The sequence below is a fragment of the Lontra canadensis genome, unplaced genomic scaffold, assembly GCF_010015895.1.
Source record: "Lontra canadensis isolate GAN:19392208 unplaced genomic scaffold, GSC_riverotter_1.0 scaffold28, whole genome shotgun sequence".
NCBI lineage: Eukaryota > Metazoa > Chordata > Mammalia > Carnivora > Mustelidae > Lontra > Lontra canadensis.
The window spans coordinates 1,586,815-1,611,513 of NW_022631022.1; the positions used below are offsets into that span (position 1 = coordinate 1,586,815).

Sequence of the window (24,699 nt, forward strand, 5' to 3'; positions counted from 1 at the left end):
TGAACACTGGGCTTAATGTTGCAATCATTGCTAATGTTATGAAGCTCACTCTTTTTAAATTAAAAACCGATTTATTTAAAATTGAAATTAAATCATAGTCAGAAATTAGAATTTTGGATTCCTGCCAGTGTCGGCTCACAATCCCCTATTTTGTGAAGAAAACTTTAATTATGTGGTTGAAGTATTTGTCTTTAACTCCAGAGTGGGGTGAAGATTCCACCTTTTCCAAAGTTCCTTTAGCCCGTTTCCTGGGAAGCAATGCTCTCTGGGAAAATCAAATTCATGCAAGTTTTACACTGTTTCTCAGGGAATAAAAAGCAGAGACAAGTGAATGCCTCCTCCTAATGGACATTGTGAAGGCGGGCTGCTCACACATCGAACTTGGATAAGCCATATCTCTTAGGAAGTTACTAAAACATGACACCAAATTAATAACACATCCAGTTAGTAACTGAAGTACTAAACACTTCAAGCCCCCCACCCCCCACCCCTGCCACAAATGACTGCAGATACCACAAACCCATGAAAATGGAGTCCCAGGTACTAAATTTCCTAAAAAGGAAAATTTCAGATACCAAGTACGGTATTGACAGGTCAATTGTTTGCTGAGATAACAGCCCCAACCAGCTAGTAAAATATAGGGAATGTGGTAATTGGACAGTTGATCAATGAATTATGCAGGTTAGGGATGGCAACACCTGTGCAGTTCAAAATCCATATATAACTTTTGACTCCCCAGAGACTAATAGCCTCCCATTGACCACAAGTGTTACCGATGCCATAAACGATCGAGTAACACATATTTTACATGGTGTATGTAGTACATGCTGTATTCTTATAATAGAGTAATCTAGAGAAAAGAGAGCACTATTAAGAAAATCATAAGAGAAAATACATTTATAGTTATGCACTGTATTTATCCCCCAAATCTGCATATAAGTAGACCCATGCAATTCAAACCCATGTTGTTCAGGAGTCAACTGTATTTTTTAAATTAAAAAAATTTTAATAGTGTCTTAAAAAGTTATTCCACGGGGCCCCCTGGTTGGCTCAGCCCGTTGGTCGTCTGGCTTCGGCTGAGGTCATGATCTTGGGGTCCTGGTATCCAGTCCTGCGTCAGGCTCTGCGCTCAACGGGGAGTCTGGCTCTCCCTCTCCCTCTTGTGCTCACTCCCTCTTGCAACTAAATAAATGAAATCTTAAAAAAAAAAAAAAGAAATAAAATAAAAAAATAAAAAGCTCTTCCATGTCTATTTGATCTGCACAACCACTGTGAGGTTGGCAGGGATGATCATTTCTTTCTTTTTTTTTTTTTAAGATTTTATTTATTTATTTATTTATTTCAGAGAGAGGAGCAGAGGGGAGGGAGAGGGAAGGGGAAAGCAACCTCAAGCAGACTCCTCATTGAGCAAGGAGCCCTAAGCACGGGGCTCAATCTCACCGCCCTGAGATCAGGACCTGAGCCAAAATGAGTTGGTCGATTAACCGAACAAGCCACCCAGGTGCCCCAGGGATGATCACTTCTATCTTCTGCTGGGAAGACTGGCCTCTCGGAGGTGGGGGCAGGCCCAAGGCCGCAGGGACAGTGATGCCAGGGCTTCTCCTATGCTCCTTTCTTTCCAGCGTCTGTACAGTATCCGTCGACAGTCACAGCATTATTCAAAAACAACTGGATTTATGGGGCACCAGGGTGGCTCAGTGGGTTGAGCCTCTGCCTTCGGCTCGGGTCATGATCTCAGGGTCCTGGGATCGAGTCCCGCATCGGGCTCTCTGCTTGGCGGGGAGCCTGCTTCCCCCTCTCTCTCTGCCTGCCTCTCTGCCTACTTGTGATCTCTCTCTGTCAAATAAATAAATAAAATCTTAAAAAAATTAAAAACAACTGGATTTGTATGTATTTATACTTGGTGTGGTAAAGTTGATAAATCATCAATTTTTGGCAGGTTCCTCTGAACTAGACTGCAAGCTTCCCAAGGGCAGAAACTATGTTTTTGCGTTTTTTTCTTTCCTTTCCTTTCCTCCTCCTCTTCTTCTTCTTCTTCTCCTTCTTCTTCTTCTTCTTCTTCTTCTTCTTTTTCTTTTTTTTTTTTCCCCCTCCATATGGCTTATCAGCAGACCCTTCACCTATTGCTTGAGTGTTTTAAAAAGCACTTTTCCCTGCATTATCCCAACTGAACACAGGGCCTACTCATCCCTGCTCTCCCTGGCCACCACTCCCTGAATCCGCTGTGCCACAATGACTGGAGGTTCTTGGCTGCTGACTTGGCTTCTTCTTGAATAGTTCCCACTTAATGCTATGCTGAATTACTGCCCCTTCCTCTAGTCCATGAGTACGTTCTGCATAATGCTCTCAAGGTAAAGAAGTACTTTAAAAAGGAAGATGGGTTAACTACCACCCCAGTGTGGGTAAGGACTTTGGTATCAAGCCACATCACCTTTCAGAAATCTTGAAAGGCCCAGGTCACTTCTCCTACGATGGGGGATCTCTCTGATGTTTGATTTTATCTTTTCCAGGTACACACGGGTACTCTTCCCCAACCCCTCCATGCTTCATAAGATCGATCTACTTCAATAAGGGAGGTACTTGTAACAAACAAAGAATCAGAAATCCATTTTTGGCAAAGAGACTGTTTTTCACAAATTTCCAACAGTCACGGGGATTACAACATTCTCTGAGGAAAACCATGCAGCAAACATTCTAAGTGAGATGTTTCAAAATAAATTCAGGAATAAATGGTACAACATCGTTCCCAGCAACACATAAGTTGTCTGAAATGAGTTCAGGGCAAAACACTTTTTCATGAACTAAGCTCTCAGAGTCTCCACTTTGCCCTGTTCTGTGGGTTAAAGAAGCCATGGTTTAAGACGACTTAAAATTTTACTATTTTAATGCTTTCTCTTTACTATGAGAAAGAGAGCAACAGCAATACCAAAGTCTTTTGTATGATCTTATAACTATACTGTGTTTCTCAGGTTCTTAAAGAGAGATGTTGTTACCAGGTTTTATTACACGGCTTTGACAGCTACATATTATATGAAATCATCTTCATAAATTTTGTATTAAGGTAGCAGTGCTAGTACCTGAAATTGATTCAAAATGCTCAAGATACTCAATTACTTTTTAACACTGTTACACAACGTGGTGACTTATATCTTCTATTTCACAAGAACTTGGTGATGCAACATCATTGTAATTGATTCATTTTCTCAATTAAATAAAGCTACTGCGCTTTTCTTTATATGAATGCCACACAGACCATACAGTTAGATATATTCTTTCCTTTCTCCATCTCAGATATATTGCCTTAAAGGTTATATTCTGTTCCTCTGTTTAATTCCACCGGAAAATTTAAGGCCACAGTTGTATTTTTCAAATTCTGAACTGCCATGGACGCAACTGTATTTATATTAGGCATATTTTTCACTGCTAAACTCTTTGTTGTTTACCTTTTTCAAGATCACATCGCTGTACGGGTGCAGTACCCATAAAGCAGACCACAAAGAAGTCGACCTCTAGTCACTGCCTCTGCTTTGGCACACAGTTCATGGAAGAGGGAAGCCCTGCGTTTTATAGCACATTACAAGTGGTGCTAAGGGTACTCGACATAAAATGTTAGCTCTGTGAATGCCTCTCTTTATTCTAGGTCTGCCTTCCAAATGCTTTGCTGTGAGAGCGGAGTTCAGAGGAACACAGTAATATTGTTAGGGCTGATGAACTGCCTGTACCCCACAACATATGAAATGCCGTTTATAACTAACTCGTCCAAGTCCAGAGTCCTGGCTGCCCGCTTTGCTGGTGTTGAGTTTCCTATGTGTAACTAGTACTCTGGGACAATGAACAGAACAATCATTGCTCCGGTCATTACACTTTGCTAATCAGTCTCCAGAACCAGTAGCGTTTGGTAAACTAATTAGATGAATCTCTTCCGTCTTCTGGGCACAGCCTTGCTTTTTTTTTTTTTTGTTTCTTCTTCTTTAGCTATAAGACTTTAAGTCACACTAAGCAGGGATAGCTAAGCCTCAGTCTGATGTAAGACAGATCCTTGTGTTTTTAAACGGGGAGGACTGACTTTGTAACAGGCAGGTCTGGGTGTCAATTATGGGGTGTTCCTGCAGTAACACTTATCGTTTGTTTTTTTTTTTAAAGATTTTATTTATTTATTTGACAGACAGAGATCACAAGTAGGCAGAGAGGCAGGCAGAGAGAGAGAGGGGGAAGCAGGCTCCCCGCAGAGCAGAAAGCCTGATGTGGGGCTTGATCCCAGGACCCCAGGATCATGACCTGAGCCGAAGGCAGAGGCTTTAACCCACTGAGCCACCCAGGCACCCAGTAACACTTATCATTTATTTCCTTGCAAGGACCATACACTTGGCAATTTCAAAAGCTCCTGTGACACGACAAATGACTTTGGGAGATGATCCTAGAGTGGAAAGTGCCAACGCAAAAGTTTGCTTATGGGGCCTCAACTTTGTAGTCCATGGCTCTTTGGGAGAAACAGTGACTCTGGAAGCCGAACGTCCCCTTCCCATCTTTGCAGAGGCGCTTTCTACACCCAGAGGGAAAGCTGACTTCGCCACCAGCCCTTTCACATGATGCACAGAAGCACAATCAGAAAACGAAAACGATCCACCTTTGTAACTTCAAGAAGACACCGGCTAGGAGCTTTCATCTTCTCTTTTACTCTCTAAAATTATGGCTTGCCCTGCAGCCCTTGTCGGAGAGATTTATGTGTGACTGAGGTCAGATCTTCCAGTATCAGTTGACAAATTTTCTCTTTACATATTTACTGCTTTTCAGGTTTGTGTTATTTTCTCTTAAGCAGAAAAAGGAAATACGAAATTAAAGGATATGGGTGGCATTTGTAAAGGACACTGGGGGTGCGTGTGTGCGTGGAGTGAACAGTGCCGCACTCCAGCCTTCAATGTTCAACTGTATTCTTGTTCCACACCTCATGCTTTAGCAACCGTAGCTATTCTGCAGGCTGTCTTTTCAAAGTGGATGCATTAAGCTTAACCCTGCCTAATATAAACCAGGATTAGGGTAAACGGATACTTATATTATAAATGAAGAATAATGACCTACAATTTTTTTTCCTAATGAAACTAGCTTCAGAGACGGTCTACTACCATCTATTCATTTTGCTATTAGGGAAACTGAGGTTAAGAGGGGTGCAGTGTCCAAGGTCATAGATACAGCCTGGCCTGGACCTGACTGCTGACTCAGGAGGCTGCCTCGTGTGGAGAAAATGCATAAATGGGAGTCAGAAAGACCCCTGGAATGCCAGTCAGACCCCCATGGCCTCAGCAGCTGGTAATGGCATTCAATCCAATTTTATCTGGCCCAGTGCTGGGTGCTAAAACTTAGGGACACACCACCTCCAATCTGTTACAGCTTGCAAAACCAAAGTGCTCAAATCTCAAAAAGGCTTCAACAAGAGAAAAGAAAAATTATTTCTACCTGACCACAAGCTAAACACATTGCTCAGTACCACTAACTTACTGTAAGATTTCCTAAACAAAGGACTGTTTAAAAAAAAAAAGTAGAACAAAATGTACCCTAGTGAACCATAAATGGGAATTCTGATGAACTGATATTTTTAGATATTGAATACAGGATGAGACAAAATAAATGAATAATATATAATTACTAATAATATAAAGTGAACAAGTATAATTCACTCATGCCATCATAGCTCTCCTGTTTATCAGCCTCTGTTGTTGTTCAAGTTCTTATCATGCCTGTAGTCTATTAGCATACCTTATACCGAACAAAACAGAAGCAAAATAATAAGTCATGAAACTTAAACAATTAAGGACTTAAAATAAGTGGCAAGAAGATTTAGCAAGGAGCTACTCATGGCACCTTCTCTCTGCTGCCTTTGGGAATGACCAGTTTTGTTTTATTTATTTATTTTTTTTAAGATTTTATTTATTTATTTGACAGAGAGAGATCATAAGTAGACGGAGAGGCAGGCAGAGAGAGAGAGAGAGAGGGAAGCAGGCTCTCTGCTGAGCAGAGAGCCCGATGCGGGACTCGATCCCAGGAACCTGAGATCATGACCTGAGCCGAAGGCAGCGGCTTAACCCACTGAGCCACCCAGGCGCCCGGGAATGACCAGTTTTTAAAAGCTAAAACCAGGGCGCCTGGGTGGCTCAGTGGGTTAAAGCCTCTGCCTTCAGCTCAGGTCATGATCCCAGGGTCCTAGGATCAAGTTTTGCATAGGGCTCTCTGCTCAACAGGGAGCCTGCTTCCTCCTCTCTCTGTGTGCTTTTCTGCCTGCTTGTGATCTCTGTCTGTCAAATAAATAAATAAAATCTTAAAAAAAAAAAAAGCTCAAACTAGATATCTTTGAATTTCACAAACATCTGGGTGGGACAGAAAGGCTCTAAGATGCCTAGAGGAGGGCTCAGCTCAGATGGGACCAGACAGAAAATCATCACAGCCATAAATTAGATCACTTGGCTCTTACCGCTTCCTGAGTATCAAGGACAATGCATTTTCACACAAAACACAGCAGCTGGAGCATCAAGGTACACTGTAACATTATTCATTTGCTGGGTCTGCCAGTCCGTGAGCAGGAAAGAAAGGACCCGACTGCCAGTCTACACGCTTTTATCCTTCGTGTATTTAAAATTGACACAGCTCATGTCTGACTCCACGTAGGTGTACAGGAACCCTAGTAAATCATCCTCTGGGTGAATGTAAATTTTAATATTTAGACCTGAATTTTGTGAGAAAAGCAGGGGCTCAGAAACACAATTTAAAATGATCAATGTGAATTATAAAATTAACCCTCTTCCTAATGGTACAAGGCCTGGCCAAGACGTCCATTAAGCACTTTCCTTTCAGATAAGGTTTAGAAGATTTTTCCTTTCAAAGAAGATACATTTGCTGTATCAAACTTTTCTCTTTTCTTTGTTCCAATAAAGGGTGGTCTTATTTCAGAATCTAGCTTGGAACATCAGTTATGTGTGTATGTGGGGGGGGGGGTGTGCGGCATTGGGAGGAGATGTGGTTTTTTTGAGAAAGTCCTGCTGACCATTCCATTCTTTATGGTCAAATAAATCTGCTATAGCAAAAGATTTTAAGGTGTCAAAATATCTCAAAGGGTTTTTTTCTGGAGCTCCCATTTAGTCTGTATCTCTGTTAGCTTCAATCCCCCACATGCCATAGAATCCAGAACGATGTTAGAGGTCACCTGGTCTGACCCCTTGCTCCACGTGGAAATTCACTTTATGCTCTTCCCGACAGGCGGGCATCCTGTCTTTGCTAGAAGACCTCCAGAGATGGGATTCCAATGATTCTATCCTGGGTGGCTTCAATTGTTAGAAGGTCCTTTCTGATTATGAGTTCAAATATGTCCTCCTAGGAGAAATGCCCATGGACCAGCGCTATAGTGATTACGTCTAAGTGATGGCAGTTCACGTATTTGAAGATGGTTGTTTCTCCACCATGTTTTCTCTCCTGAGTGAATATCCTGTTTTCTTCCTGGGATCATTTGCTCTGATTGGTTTGCCCTCTATTCTTCCCCCTTCTATTAATAATGATACTCTAATAACATCCCCTGCCCCTAAATCGCCCATGTGCTTCCTTCCCCCACCCCCACCCCCACCCCCAAGCTACTTCATCACCAGCTTTATGGTGGGGCATGTGAATGACTCTTAAATGAGTCAGCATCATCCAAATCCCCTGGGCTTGGGGAGCTAAACTGACCCAGTCAAACTGAAGCCTGGGGCAGAGAGAGACCCTCTCTTCCTTCTCACTGGGGAGCACATCGTCCTGGAACTCTAAGAACCAGTCTTGGTCTGTGAAGGAAGAAGCCCACCAAGAGCAGAACCAAAAGTGACTTGTTGGATCAAGTTCTACCAAAAACCAGCAATACTTATTTTGGGCCATGCAGTTCAATCAAGTCCCCTTGAGGCTGAGGCAACTTGAGTTGGGTTTTCCATTACCTGAACTGGAAAGCTGCCTGGGGGAGCCAGGCAGGGTTTCACATTCCCCACCACTGTGACGGCCTTTGCTAGAATGTTGTGTGGTGGGCATGTGTACCTCACAAAGCAGAACACCCACGCCTACACACACACCTCACACTGACTGGCTCAGTCACTTTGTACTGGACATTCTACACCATTCAGCAGAGGAAACTCCTGGAGGCTCTAAGTCCATTCACGTTTTTGACAGCCATATCACATGGTTGGCTCAATGAAGGGAAACACGGAAGTTTACAAATCTTGGACTGAGAAAGAATTACTTCTTTCCTATACTCTTCTATTTCTTATGTGTTTCCTACTGACAGAGTGTTTGAGAGTCAAAATGATTACATGATTAAACCAATGCAGAATCTAGGCAAGTCTGTTTTCCACCTGTTGCCTTTCCCTGGCAACAGATAGGAAATACAACATCAGCCTTTTGTTTGGCTCAGGAGAGGCCTGTCCAACACTGACGCTGAATCATAGACTCTTGGGGCCTGGAAGAATCTTAATTTTTTCGTCTCCCCACCTCGATCTGATCCCTGAATCTCTTCTTCATGACACTCCTGGTGGACGGGGCTTCTGCCCGGACACATGCAGTCATGGGGAGCTTATGTCTTCTCACTGTCCCTTCTACCTCTTATTCCAGTTCTACCCTCCTGACAGTACCAATCCATGTCTTGTCTCACATAAGAACCCTCAAATATCTTAAGACAACTCTTTGGAAGCTTTTATCCTTCAGGTATTAATGCTGGCAGGACAGGGTGGAAATATGGACACAGAAGAAATGGGGACAAAAATTATTAACTTAAAGCCTAAAAATGTGTATTGATTCTTTTTCCTTCTATGTCTGCTTTGCCAACATGTAAAAAAGTCAAGTCAGACTAAATCACTAATTCATTGATTCGTTTACTCACTCTCTGCCAGGCACTATACTGGAGTCTAGGACCTAAAAGATGGATAAGCCACAACTGCTGGTCCACAAAAATGAGGGACTTATTTAAGGTCCCTGAAAATCAGGGTCAGAGCTAAGACTTGAGCACAGAGCTTGCATTCTCCTTTAAATGCCACTCAGTATTTGGATAAAATACAACTTGTTAGATTCAAGGTTAGATACAAGGGGGACAGTGTCCCCCAAAAAAGGGATGTTTTCAGGCATTTTAAGGAATTCTTTCTTTGTGGGCTGACTCTATATATCGTTGCTTGCTTTTTTTTTTTTTTGCCCTGACGTATTTGACAACATCGTTTGGCCTGCTAAGATTTTGAGATGAGCTGCAACTGTGGCCAATATCTGTTTTGTATAGGATCGGGAAGGAAAGAATCTTGAAATCTAGTCACATGTAACCATGTTACTTAACATGTGTCTTACTGGTTTGATTGTGGATGAGATTCAAAACAGGACTTAAAGGAAAGCAGCCATGTATCTAGAAGGAACTGGACACAGTTTGATTTGTGTTTCAGAGTTGTAGGACACACCTTTCATGTTTTGATGTAAGTGAAATCTGGTTCAGTAGAGTCCAAGAGCATCTTCGGGGAGATGGTGATGAGAAAGGTAGCTGGAGGTGTGGAAAAGAGGAGGATATTCATACCAGATGAAAGGAGACCACAGAAGGATCTAGGCCAGCATTTTTCAGGCTCTGTTTACCAAAGTTCATGTAAGATATTACTTAGACACATTAACCAAAACTAAGAGAGCAAATCAGAACTGTCCTGGTGTTTGTGTGCGCAAGCATGTGTGTATGTGTCCAGGTGTGACTTCCCACTGCCTTCATGTCCTGTCTTCCCATCATTCTGCAAATCACTGACCGAGCACACCTCTATCCTTTTCCAGATGAGAAAACTGAGATCTGTTGTGTGTGTTTGCCAGGGCGAGGGGGAGTAAACCATATTCTGACAATGATTCAACCTGTCACCTGCCGGGTATGTCACTTGTCACCTCCTGGTCCTCTCTGCCCTGAGTCAGTAGTGTTGGTGGCTGCCTGGCTAGGGTGGCAAAGGGCTGTCCAAAGGGCATGGGCTGGAGGAAGGCCTTTAGCTGCCAACTTCTCTTGTTTCCTGTATTTTACCAAACTAGAACCAGGACTACAGTCACGCTCTCCTCATGCCCAGAATAGTGTTCTTTGCAATCTGTTTCTGAACAGAAAACAAGACAAGTTTCATTACCCTCTTTGGTCTTCTTTCCTCCTCTGGCCTCCTTTCCTCATGAGACCATTCTATACTCAAGCTTTCCTTTCCCTCTCCCCATGGCGCTCACCACCTACAGGCTTTGACAGAGTGAGTCCACACTCAGTTCTGACTGGCTGCCTCAGTTTCCCACAATTCCTTGGAGCTGACATCCTGACCATGTGTGTAACCAGATAACTGCCTCCTTTCCTAGTTCCCGGCAATCCTGGGGACCCTCTTTCCACCTGGTGTGTCCTGAGCAATCTCTAGCCCTAAATCAAATCAGCTCTTTGCTCCTTTTAGGCAACCCACTGAGTTTTCAATGAACTTAGCTTGTCCATTTGATTGGCACTAAAGAGGGCTGGGTTCTTAGCATCGTTAGCATTTTAGTGAGGAAGAATTCCCAAGCCCCCCAAGCATTAATCCAGAACTGTTAAACATCTGAAAAGTAATCTGTGCTCAAACAAAATTAGGGCGGGTCTGCCCCCTTTTTAACTTAAGAGTCCTAAATCTACCCAAGTTTTCTATACTGAAAATAGTGGTAAGTAAAACACTGGAGTACGGTCAGAACTGATGTCCTTGTTGCTGCTACGTTTGAGGACCACATCCCCCCAGGGGTCTGTACCACTCTCTGGTAGACAGGGAGCATGCTGGGACAGTAACTTCCAGCCCTGCACACACCAGCTGGAGGCAGTACTCGAGTGGACGGTTGTGCCCAATAAAAATGGCCATTTGGGATCAAAGCCTCTGGGTGCCTTTCTCCCCACACCATCCTTCTAGGGTGGGAACCAATCTGGCCCTGTTGCTGACCACCTGGTCATCATGAGTGAGTCACCGGATGGCTACTGGAATCCCATTTCCTCCTCTGTAAAATAGAAGAGTTGAAGGAGATCAGTGTAAGGTCTCGTCGCGTTCTGAAACTCTCGGATCCCATGAAGTAGCAGACAGCCCCCATGAAAAGCGAAGGGGAAACTGTGGAAGGGCTCCCAGACCACAGAGTCCACAGGGGAGAGAAGATGGCAAAGTGGCCACCTGGAAGCCAGATTGGGCACCAAATTCATGACTTCAAAGTTCAATTCTATTTCTGGGCTAAGCCGATTATTTAAAAATCATAAGAGAGTCATGGTCCCCAGTTACTGAACTAAAAATGACTAGTTTCTGTATATAATTCTATATATTATGATTGTGATTGTGAATGATAAATTGTAAGTCGAAAAAGAAAGACTGTAAAGGAAGGCTCTTGTGGGATCAGAAAAGTAATTCATTTTAGTCCTATCTGGTGTGAGACATGAGACATGGTCATATATTTTCAGAGTTACATAGGTAAATCCCTAAAGTACTTTCTGGAAATATAACTAATACTAATATTACCTTGTTCTTGTTTACCCTCTTATATTTTTCAAAGTGTCCTTGTAGGCATTAGCTCATCTGAGCATGACAACTCCCTACCCCAGCAGTCTAGAAAATGTCCTGTGATGTGCCAAGTCCCTCAGAGGTATATGCCAGCTGACCTTGGGGGCAGAGATCTTAAAATGTAATGATTTCCAGCCTCAGACTGGCTCCCGGTCATCTCAAAGGGATTCACGAAATTCTCAACCCCGACTTCATTACCTGGTCTCGCTGCACTATCTCCATCCTGACACACCACCACTCTCCTCTACCACTCTGCCCTCTCATTTCTTCCTTTCCCTCCCAGTGCTCCTTTAAAAGTCACCTAGGGAAATTCCTCAAATGGGAGGGAGACAAAAGTGATAGTAGTAGTAGTGGTTCCCTACTGAATTTAAGTCCTGGAGGGCTACTACATACAACATACTGCTTCAGACCTTTATCTTTTACCAGATGAGTCTCCTTTTGACCAGAACGCCTGGAAGGTTCGTCCCCATCCTTTTAGCCTAGGAGCCTCTGCTGAGGCATTGTCCGCTCTGTGAAACCTTCACAGCTTCCTAAAGCGAGCTGACCTCTTCCTCTTGACGCCAGAGTGTACCACCTCCTGTAGGGTGCCTTTTGCATCAACTGCCATATGTTCGTTTTGTATTCTTCTCTCCACTAGACTAGCCTCTTCGAGGGAAGGGACCACATCTGTTTCATGTCTGTACTTCCAGTGCTAAGTGCCAGGGCACAGTACCTGTGATGACAAATATCTGTCAAACTGAACTGAGATGTACATCATACAATAGTTTAGGAGTTGCCATAAAACCAAACCAACATGGGGTTAGGGTTTTAAAAAAGACAGGGTGGGGTGCCTGGGTGGCTCAGTGGGTTAAAGCCTCTGCTTACGGCTCAGGTCGTGATCCCGGGGTTTTGGGATTGAGCCCCGCATCGGGCTCTCTGCTCAGCGGGGAGCCTGATTCCCCTTCTCTCTGCCTGCCTCTCTGCCTACCTGTGATCTCTGTCAAATAAATAAATAAAATCCTTAAAAAAATAAAAAAAGACAGGGTTCATTAGCTTAGCTGGCTAACTGCATATACCTCAAATTAACAAGTAGTTTATCCTTCGTGAAAAAATGTCATGTTTCTAAGCTACCCGTATTTTGGGCATTCTTTTTACTCCATTTTTGTTCTATTTTAGAGACATACTGGGAACCCACTTTCTACCTCTGCAATAGGGCTAAGCAAATAACGAGATCTCTTGATAAGCATAAGATAGATACTGAGTTTCAAGATTCCTGGGGAGAAGCAAATGTATATAAGTGAACATCTTCCTATCACTTAACTTTTACCTCCGCCTTTTTTTTTTTTTTTTTAAAGAGAGGGAGAGAGAGAGAATGGGGGTGGAGGGGAGGGGCAGACAGAGAGGGGGAGAGAATCTTAAGCAGGCTCCACGCCCAGCATCGAGCCCCACATGGGGCTGAGCTGAAAGCAAGAGCTGGAAGCTGAACGGACTGAGCCACTCAGGCGCCCTCACCTCTGCTTTTTATGGAACATGAAGTCTTATTTTTTTTAAAAAAGGTTTTATTTATTCATTTGAGAGGGAGAGGGAGATGGAGTGAGAACAAGCAGTGGGAGAGGCAGAGGCAGAGGGAAGAGCAGACTCCTCACTGAGCAGGGAGCCTGATGTGGGGCTCGATCCCAGGACCCTGGGATCATGACCTGAGCCGAAGGCAGAGGCTTAACCCACTGAGCCACCCAGCCCTCCCTGGAACATGAAATCTGCCTTTGTATGACTTTAAACATAACTATACTTCCTTCCTTCCTTTATTTACTTATTGTTTAATAAATATGTAAATAAATAGTTTATTGCTTAAACTCATTACTCTGAGATCGAGACATGAACTGAAATCAAGAGTTAGGACACCCAACCGACTGAGCTACACAGGCACCTCTAAATATTAGTTTACTTTAAATGTCTATATCCCAAATAATGAGAATGAAAATAAATTAAATTTAACATTGAATTTAACATTGAATATAAAATAATATTAAATTATCAAAATCGAAGCATAGTCAAAGGCTTTTAAACATGAATAAAATTAGGTATAAAAACTAGAATTTTGAGGTGCCTGGGTGGCTCAGTGGGTTAAGCCTCTGCCTTTGGCACAGGTCATGATCTCGGGGTCCTGGGATCGAACCCTGCATCAGGCTCTCTGCTCTCTCCCCCTCCCCCACGTCTGCTGCTCTGCCTACTTGTAATCTCTCTCTCTGTCAAATAAATAAAAAAAAATCTTTAAAAAAAATGACCTCAAATTATATTTAAAAACAAAAAACCCCTAGAATTTCAGCACTAGCTTTTGAAAAGTGTTTAATATTTTAAAATAGTTTTAAGAACATACGCTTTGTACTCCATTATGAGACAAATGCTCTATCCAGAACACAATTTATTACTACAGAATAAATGAATGTTTAAAAGACAGTCTGTCAATTGAAAACAACAACAACAACAACACATTAAAATAGCAGGTTTCCAAGACACGTTAAACAAAATATTTTCTCCTTGACAAGCTGCTTACATTTAAATGAAAACAGGGCAAATTTGGTCAATAATATGGATTGTATATAATAAAAAAGACCTTAGATCATGTTAATATAAGGATCAGAAAGCAGTAAGTTCAATTAAACCCATCCAATTATTTAGCAAACTTTCAGATACAGCAAATAAATTAATCTGTTTTAAATGAAAGTGCTCAGATAAGTAGCTTTTTGACCTGAGTAAGTTTCAGCAGCAGCAATCCCAGCAAAGCAAGAATCTGCTGAAGCAAGGCAAAGCCCCCATATCAAACAAATGGTATTAGTAATCAAAAAGCATTTGCAAAACATATTTCCTTGGTTAGTAGCAGGGGGGTTCTGAGCAAACGCCACCTACAGCTTCCCTCATACTTTGATAGATGGTGCACAGGGAAGGAACACACGTTCCTTTTACCCACAAACGACTGGGGTATCCTGCTTTTAAAAGCACGGTATTTCATTTCTGTACTATCTTATGAAAAAGGCCAGTCGTTATACTATTAAGAATGCATGTCTTTCATTTAAAATCTTCTATTATCCACTTACATTGAACTTGTATTGGGATTTAAGAATGCCTCTTTATTGAGACAAGTAATACGTCATCATTTTGTTCAGCTAACAGGCCTGACAGACCTTGTCTCCTTCAGTTAAGATCAGCAGATCTCTATTTCGTACATTGGTGGCAAAAGCTAGCAGAATAAATGAGAATTAGCCAATTGGTAGCAAAGGTTTTTAATCCCAAAGATCCGGACTTTCCTTCTACCTTAGCCTTAATTATTCTATTTGGCCAGATGATGGTATGTTCTTTTCAAGAAAAATGATCTCTACATATTGCAATAATTTATCTGAATGCCATTCTTACGTATTTTTAACAAATAACGTCGCCATTCACTATATCTCTTATGTTTTTGATCCTTTTTACTACTTTTTTTTATCTTCTTTATTTGAAGCAGATTTTTAACAGATAATCTTGATCGTTACAACAATATCTTGCTTGCATTTTATTCAAATAATTCTTAAAAACAGCTTAAAAAGCCGTTTGGAATAACATCAAGCTTGCCATCAATCAAACGAAAAAATTCCGCTGGCGGTTGTATAAACATCAGATCAAGTCTGATGTCTTCAAGGATTTCAGAGTGAACCATAAAAAACTCCATTAACTTCTGACAAAGAATGCAAATTAATCACAACATGGGGTGAAATGAAATTAAAGGCTCTTTTCTAATCAATGACAAGGCGGGATGAAATATTTGTTACTCTCTCTGCACTCAGACTGCCTGGGATGTTTGCGCTTCCCTCGCGAAGCCCCAAATGCAAGGTGTGAGCACAGATTCACCCGCAGTTGCTGTATGGCCCTCCTGCCCCCCCCCCCCCCCCCCCCGAGCTATCTGCTTACCAGTCGTGGGGATTCACAAAACACACTAATCATCTGAATCTCAGGTGCATCCAATTTGTTATTCACACTCTCCCATGCCAGTGAAAAGCCTGGCGCAGACAGATGCACCGGGAACCCTAAATGACAGTTTTGGCCTCCGGAAGTACGATCACTACCACAAAATCTAGTACAGCCTCCAGGTGAAATGTCTGCAGCTCCATATGGAGCAGGGAAAATTAACAACAAGATGAAAATCACGGCAGCAGCAGGGAGTCGGAAGTTTTGAAAAAAAAAAAAAATGAAATTTAAAGATGAAGAAAGAGAAGTAATAAATTAATGGGGTGTGAAAACATTCAAAGCTTTACAATACCAGGGGCACTATTTGCTCAGATTTTTTTCCTTTTTTTAACTTCAGGTCATTTTGATGTAATTTATTAACCAAGATCAGGAATTGTAGCCAAAAGAACAACAACATTTGTATACACACAAAAGTACTTTAAATACATTTGTATCTGTGTTATCTTCACTTTCCTGTGGCATCCTGCTTACCAAATTTCCAAATGCCAGGGCTGCCGCGTCCTCTGAGAAGGCTCCTTAATGAATTCACTACCGGCTTAATGCAGGGCACCATTGTAAAGTTTGAATGAAGGTTGACAATTTTTAGCAGGCAATCTTTTTCATTTTTCCTAAATTATGGCGTTATTAAACAAACCATTGCCCACCATCATGTTTTTTAAGTCAACTGAATTTGGATCTAAATGATGAACTATACACAGCTCCAGTCCTTGTCCAGACTTGAGCATCTTTCCAGATTACTGATAATGCTCAACTGTTCAAGAAGTGGAGATACTTTCTGGTGGCGAGACATTTAAAAACACAATTCTTCATGATCCTATTGCTTCGCAGGCACCCAGAATTTAATGGCACTGGGGTTGGGGAGAACTCTGGAGCCCTCCAGACCCTTGGATCACTCCGCTAAACACACAGTAGGAAAAGCACTAGGGCTCTAGGGAACGGCCTGTCATCATCTACCACGGCATGGCCCCCCATGTTTGGCATTTCTCATCCACAAAAGAGGGCCCCTGGAGTGGAAAAGGCAAACCAGGAGAAGGGCTTGGAGAGGCTCAGGGGGAAGAAGGGTGGCATGAACAGCCACCCGCATTCAGAGTCCACAGAGCCCAGGCATTTGGTTAGCTGCTTGCAAGTCCTAGGCCTACCTGTACCCACTCAGCCCTGAGGCAAGGGGCCTCACCTGTCCAGGCCTCAGTCTTCTCACCTGGAGGCTGGGAATAACAGCCCCTGTGAGGGGATAGACAGCCTGAGTCAGATACAGGAAGTGATCTGAAGCTCGATGTCGGAAAGGTGAATCGGAGACATTGCTGTTTTTCTATCATAAGTTGTAGTAACATGACTGTGCACTTACAGTGGCTCCTGAACTTTTTTCCCATAGAGTCCTAAACTGCATGCCAATGAGGCTGTGCAACTTTAAGGCCTAAAGGGAAGAAAACTAGACAGTGCTTCCCAATAACAAGTACAAACCTAACTCACAAAACAATGGAGTTCCTACAGAATGATCATCTCAACAAAAAAATCCAGTCCTTTGATCTTTATGGTGGCCCCAGGCCACCAACTCTCCCTGATACATTCCTGACACCCTTCCCTCATCTGCGTCCCCACTGAATACACAGTGTGTCGCCGGCAGGAAGAGGCACTGCTAACGACACTGTCAAGCAGCACTGACGCTGGGCCGGTGGAGGGACAAGTCTCCAAGCGGGCCTCTCCTCCCTGCTTTCTTCTCTGCTCAGGCCATGCTCTGCTCTGGCCGCAGCTGGCAGGTTGCTGAGCACATCCTTTTTGCGAACTTTGGTGGACGATTAGAAATTCTGCTCTGTGCTTTCAGTTCAAAGTAGCCATGTCCTGGGATTGTTCTCAGCCCTGGACAGAAGGGATGCAAAACTATGTGACCATGAGCACCTATGAAAGGTTTTCATGTGTTTAAGGACCGGACCAGTGGGTGACAATTAGGATGAAGCAGTCAGTCCTTGGCTAGGTGAACAGAACTCTGCTTTGACTGGATGGCTGTTTCTAAAGTAGTGAGTTTCCTATCACTCGAGGTATTCAAGCAGAGTGTAGATGTCTGCTTCCAGAATATGGTACAGAGGTTTGATTCGATAAAGTCTGTGATTCACTCCTGCCTACTACACTTGGGATTCCATGGAACTAACCCCACTACAGTTCAACACTGAGCAAATCGAACATTCTGTATGCCTCATTTATGGAGGGGATGCCATCTCACAGAGTGGCTTGGGGTTCACGTGAGATACGATGGGGCAAACAAAGTATTATTCATAATCCAGTGTCTGGAATACTATGAAAATAAACACTGTTCCTCATGTACTTTGAGGACAAAGTGAAGGGCATGAAAGATATCAATACAGTACCCTTTCCCAGTCTCTAGTCTGTCGTGCAATACCAGTAAAATAAATGCCAACTCAACCAAACGTCACTGCTGATTCTAGCCAATGAAGCACACAAACTTCTGTTGAAAGATCTGGGAAATAGGCCTAATGGCATCAAAGCTGCTTCTATTATTTCAAATAAAACTCCCAGTTTAGTGACAATATTCTATCACGATTCAAGGAATACGGCTTTCCCCCCACTTTGGCATCAAGGTTATTACTAACTAGGGAGTCCAGCACATTAGAATTTTCCAGCTTCCACTTGACTGATCAAGTAAACGTATACTTAAACATTTGAGAAAACAGAACTGCAAAGGTGTACAGCCTCCTTCCCAAATTTGACCAGAGCATCCAAATGCTTCATGTGTCAAACGCAACAGCTTCTGCTTCTTAGACTCATCTCTTACCAAATCTCACTGGTTAATTACTCGACACATTAGGAATCTCAAGAATATAGCTACGTTCTCAATCTCTGGCACTTTTACGAGATGGCTTACAAGTTTTTACTAAGCCTTCTCAGAGAGAAGACACGTAACAGGGTCTCTGCATTTACAAAATTTTAGGGGATTGCATAAACTGGCCGAACAGTGAATTGTTTAAAAATTACTGACAGAATAAGAGGCTTACCAAGATAAATATTCTAATGAGCTATAAATCCTGAAAATGTGATTTTAATTTGATGGGCTACCTAGAGCTAAGCAGCAAGGCTGTATACACTAAAATCTGACTAAATGCTAGCATGCATGCCAAGTGATTACATTTTAGATTTTCTCTTTAAGGAAAAGATTATGTTTAAACAAAGAAGCCTACAAATTTGACAAGCGAGTGTAACACTCTTGAACCTAATAACTTAGACAATTTCTCTCCCATTCATCCGATGGCTTTAACTGTAAAAGAAAAAGGATACAAAAGACACATTTCAGCAAGTGAAGGGTCTTTAAATGTCCACATGGGTACCAGGAGAATTTGCTTAAAACAGCTTATAAAGATGGTAGAGTGAATGAGCCCCATCCTATTATTCAATAACCATGTTTGTGATGCATCTGCATAATCTAACCATGCATAAATTAGTGTGTGTAATACAACACTTATTTGCATAATAATAGCAAGTTAATAGATGCTTAAAGAGCAGAGACCAACACCACCTTTAAATCAGACATGCCTCCAGGCACTTTGGCCTGTACAGACCAAGATGCCAGAAAAACAGTGAGCACCAACCAGAGGAAAACAGTCAATCCGTGCATTTTTCATCCTTCTAGACATTTCACTTATTTCACCCGGCACACACCAGGGAATCATTTTCCAACCACGAAACAGCTTTATATTTTAAGTGCTAGCACCCTTCTGCATAAAAATCTTAAAAAAATTATAAAGATTGTCACCAACAATGGTAATATAATGGACAGTTTGTTTTCTTACAAATGTGGATAGGAAGTGGCCAATTTTTTAAAAAAATAGTATGTTCGGAATCACACCCCCATAAAAGTGGGGCCTGACTATTTGTTTAGCAAAAGTGATGATCCAGATCAGGTATTTTCACCCTTCATCTCAACCCTTTAATTGAAATAATTTTAACTGAAACCAAAAGCTCAAACAGTGTACCAAGAAAAGGCTGTGCCTCTCCTCTAATCTCAGTATGAGCACATGGCACCGGGCTAGGATGAGGCAAAACATCACCAATGTCCCACAAAGGAAGAGCACGATGATGCCTTTCAACCTTTAACAAAGAGGAAAAAAAAATCTGGAGTTTAAAAAAACCAAAAATCAATAGAGACTTCTAAATGACTCCTTTAAGATATCACTTTTCAATTTAACAGGACAGATTTATTTGTATGTGGCTCAAATGTTCACAATTGTCCCCTGCGCCTTCATACATAGGAATGAATGTCACAGTGGCAAACGGCAGTAATGAACAATCTTACCTGAGGATATGGAAACCTCCCAAGAGCAAGCTGGGAAAGGAAATAATATTTGTCTAGTTATAGATTTGCATGCAGGGCAGATCTCCTTAAGACAGACAAGTATTCCGTTTCAGAACTACACCCAGCAACTATAAAAAGCTCACAACCCTGGATGCAGAAACTAAACTACTGCTGTAATTACATTAAAAGTTGTATTTAGAATGGACATTTTCAAAGGGCAATGTTGCACCCTGATAAAATATTCTAATTTTCACAACCGAACATTGCGATTATGTGGTTTCTCTTAGGAACGGTCCCGGCTCTACGGGCATTAGTCACACATTGACCTGTATGTGACAGTTTTCATCTAGACAGAGATACAAAACCGGAGGAGACCACAGGCTTTTCCTCCTCTAAGATGGAAACACCTTATTGTTCGCAGTCCACGGTTCTGCAGAGTTTTTAGTAACAAGTACACAGGCAGTATTGTAGGAAATGGGGAATGGGCCATATGAAATAGAGAATTTTGCCACTATTTTCATCAATGTATTAGTTTTTTCGTTCATTTTCTATCCACAGGAAAAAAAAGACCTACCACTACTAGGAAAGTGGCCATTTCAAGGCTGCGAAGTTGGAACTACATAGCAGTGTAGGTAGGAAACTGGGACCATGAATCTATAGAGTGCTCCCAATTTTTTCTTGATTTGTAAACTGCCATGTGTTTCTAGGCCAGTCACTTAATTTTGGTCTTGGAATTCTCATGTGTAAAAACACAATGATTCAACCAGGAACAGAGTTAATGTAAAGTAATAAGAGAAAACTGACCAAATATACCGTAACATAGTTAAAGAAAATAGTGGCGAAGTTTTGCAACTCATAATGTGGCCCACCCTCAGGCCTGAAATCCTTTCTGTGTACTTGTTACTCCTTTCAAAGTAGAATCGCTGTATCGGGGAACTTTGAAGCTGGAATGAATCCAAGAGAGCAAAACCCACTTCACAGATTAGAACCCAAGAGTTCCATTGAAGAGGTTCCCACACCGTAAATCAGGAGAAGCCTGGGGCCTGACTCTAAGACTTGCAACTTAATCCAGCGTTCTTTCCATAGTTTTACATTGCTTTTCTACATCTTGAGAAGTTATGCATTTATCTGAAAAACAAGGACACTACAGAAACATTATCGAACTCTTCTGGAATTGTATTTAGAATCATTTCAAAGAACAAAAGAACACTTACTTCATTTTATTAGAACTGTATTTTATCTTGGACTTAAAATTATACCCCATCAGCTTTTGATCATGTGAATTATTTGTTGACTAAGGTTTGAATGGCCTGCGGGTATTATCAAAACCCAAAGCCACCTTCAAAGAATAAATATTTTGTCCCTTAATAAGAACAGACATGAAGATGCTGAGGTTAATTTTCAAAGATCTAAAACCAGTCTGAGCAAGAGCAATGTAACAGGAATAAACCATACGACCTTGTAAGGTGACTGCTTTGAAAAGGCCAACACTCATTTGGATGTATATTTATATATATGTGCGTGTGTGTGTTCTGCAATGCCTAGTCAGTTTCATTACCTTCACTCATTCTTATATGCTCAGAGTTCATCGATTTTCAAGACATAAAGTTATACTACCATTATTTCACTTAGTAAATATCATTAATCAAGGGATTAGTATAAAGTATAGATAGCAAAAACATCACAAGATGGCACGATGGAGAGAGAGTGTGGAAGTTAATCAAATTCCCCTTTGGGTTTGTGTGATTATGTTTCTCATCTACATACTGCTTTTTAAAAGATTTTATTTATCTGACAGAGAGAGAGAGCGCACAAGCAAGGGGAGCAGCAGAGGGTGAGGGAGAAGCAGACTGTCCGCCAAGCAGGGAGCCTGATGCAGGGCTCGATCCTAGGACCCTAGGATCATGACCTGAGCTGAAGGCATACACTTAACCGATGGAGCCACTCAGGTGCCCCTATATACTGTTTTAAATTAGAAAGGGGGGAGATGCCGCTCTCCACCCCCCCACCTAATCTTACCCAATACAGGCCATCCATTTGCCTTATATTTTGTTAATACAGTGTGTTTTTGGCCAATGAGAGTGAGCACATTGATTTAGGGGGAGCTGCTGTGGTCTACTACGGCAGTAATCGTAGGCAAAGCATTTGGACAAGTTGTCTTGACCTGACAGGCAGTGATAGCTCAAGAAAACCTGTCACCTGTCATCACACTCACCTGTGAATGGCAGGTTTTGCATATCCTTCCATTTGGAATTATCAAACTACCAAGAGGAGGATCTCTCATCTAAAAAAGCTAACAACGTAATGACGAGTAGACAACACTTAGAGTATTTTATCTCAAGCCATTCCAGAAGCACTGTGTCACTCACTCGGGTATATGGTTAATGTGTCACTGAGGACGGTGGAAGAATCTGTCCACATGGCTTACCAGCAGAAGAACTCGCCCACAACACACAGAGTTAAAATCTAAATTAGGCCGGCTGGCACCAATATGGGAGGCTGGTTTTTGTTAAAGGACAAAATAAGCAATGAAGGCTTAAAAAGAAGTGGCCTAAAATGAGAAATACAAATTCTTTCCACTTGAACACAAAGCCTCAAATTCTCAAGTCATTATTGTTCTCTGGCAAGGCCAGGCTACAGTCAACTTGGGAATGTGCACTCAGCTACTTGGTGCCCTCTGTCATAACTGGCATGGTGTAATAAGGAGGACCGCTATCATTCATTTCCCCGATAAGATACCACCATGCACACAGAGAGACAATTCAGTGCAGGCTGGTCAGGTGGGAGCCTCTCCGTACCTGTCTGCTTGGAAACAGGTGGCTGGCAGTGCTTGAACCGGTGAACTCATCATTCCTGGGACTGGCTTTGCTTTGTGTGTACTTCCCTGACATCCTACAAAATTTCAGTCCTGTCAACTACATTCCTGGGGGAACTGCGCTCACGCACCTTGCAGCTCTGACCTCTCTGGAGCCAGAGGACAGAGAATGGTTTCTTGTCCTTGACCAGAGTGGTACAACCATAATTTCCTCTCTTGCAGCCTGTCACCACCGCGCTGCTCCAGTAGCAGGCCGAGGATTCCAATTTTGCACCAGTGCAAACTGGCAGTGGCACCATTAGGCCGGTACCAAAAGCAGTCGTTTGAAGGCCCCGGGAGAGGAAGCAGCCTTGCGTGTATGTCCTGTCCTTCGAGGTTAAACGCAACTGTGGTGTTTTTGTTCCCCACTATTTGTCTTGCGGCAAAATAGAAGGAAATATATAGCCAGGCCCTAGACCCCTTTTATCAAGTTCAATTAGGAGAAGGTAAGAAAGGACAAGGTCTCTTAGCAGATATGGCTGCGTGAAGAACAGGTTCCTCGTGAGGCTGTCAAAAGTCAAAATAAACACGGAACCCTTATGAGGAAGAGGGATCACATATGCTATGAGTGACTATTTCAGAGACAGACGGACCTGGGGCCATTCTGTATCTTTTACCCCTACTGGTCTATTAATCTACTTGCATTTCCCCAGTTTTTATTGTCAAGGTATTATAAATTAGGAAACTTACAAAAGAGAGTATGTAATCTTCTCTGAAATGGCCTGCAGATATGTCACTGTACTAAATGTGTTTCAGATTTAATGAAGCTTTAATGTCCTTTTTAATTTTGCCTGTTTCTGTATCACCAGGGGTCGGGCAAGGCAATCAGCACTCAAGAGGGTGGTTTGGTTTAAAACTAGGAAAAAACTCATTTGCTTATGAGTTGCACTGTATTTTCTTAATTAAATTTACTGAGTAAAATGGTTTAAGTTCAGCCAACCAATGACCTTTGTATGTAGATTTAGATTTATAAATAGGTTAACAGTTAAAGGAAAGGGGAAAAAAAAAGAATTACAACAAAGCAAACAGATTAGGACTAAGCCAATAGAAATCTTTGCTCTCTTTATCATCTTTACAAAAGAAGCATTTAAATATAGGCAGCTTAAGTCCAGTTAGAAAAAAAAAAAAGTATACTGAAAAATGTGGATGCACGTAAGCGCCAGCAATTCATCAAATGACTCTCACAACCTTTTCATTCCCAGGAGGGGAGCGGTCAGTACTGCAAAAGATTTGGAAAAGCTTTATTTATTTGGGGGGGGGGGGGGGGAGGTGTAGGTGGAGATGGGGGAGGGAGAGGATTCTATTTGATGTTAGATTAAAAAGTGCACTTTAATTCCAAGTATTTAAGATTCAGCAAACTGCTAAATACTGTTTGTTGTGGGAAATTCACTATGGAAAAGGCAGAGAAAGAATGCTCTGAAAACATTCACCATGGGGAATACATTTCAATGACAGTAAACCACTAACATTTCCCTGTAAAACTGAAGCTGTTCCTTGGTGTCATCTTATGGATCTTTGATTTGTCCAATCATAATCTATGAGATACTCCTGAGTTAGCAGCATTTGAATATGCTGGATTTTTAATTTAAATAACAAATACGGGTGTGGGGGTGTGATCGTAAGACTGCCAAATGCATAGCCACTGGATGATGGAAACATCTGTATTTTAAGAGAAAGACGGTATTTATTTACAAAGCAACAAAAATGGCTTCTGTTGGTAACATGAATAATTATGGTCATGAAGTCACAAATGATAAAGAGGAAAAAATACATTATAGCAAGAAAGCAAGTGGGGAATACAAATTCAAAATATGTTTTTGGTGAGTCAGGTTTCTTACAATATCAACAATTTGTGAGTAGTTTCAAATTTATAGTTATACTGAAGAGCCCTGGATTTTTTTAAATTCTTAATTTAGACATATTCTGTTTCTCAGCATAACTGCAAATTGAAAATAAGCATTTTCAATATAGCCCATGATCTAGCTGAAGGAGGACTTTATAGTCTGAAATGTTCTAAA

At 41.9% G+C, this 24,699-nt stretch overlaps 1 protein-coding gene across 9 annotated transcripts in view; it reads right to left on the reverse strand.

Annotated features, from left to right (window-relative positions):
* Nucleotides 1-24,699, reverse strand: part of MAP2K5 (mitogen-activated protein kinase kinase 5) — a 249,466-nt gene that overhangs the window by 64,930 nt on the left and 159,837 nt on the right. For 7 of the 9 annotated variants that reach the window (XM_032864618.1, XM_032864617.1, XM_032864622.1 and 4 more), the window contains exon 17: nucleotides 19,828-19,857. The exons of the other annotated variants lie outside the window; for them this stretch is intronic. In XM_032864618.1, coding sequence (XP_032720509.1) covers nucleotides 19,828-19,857 — 30 coding nt within the window. The remainder of the gene's footprint in view (nucleotides 1-19,827; nucleotides 19,858-24,699) is intronic. 9 annotated transcript variants of the gene reach the window in all.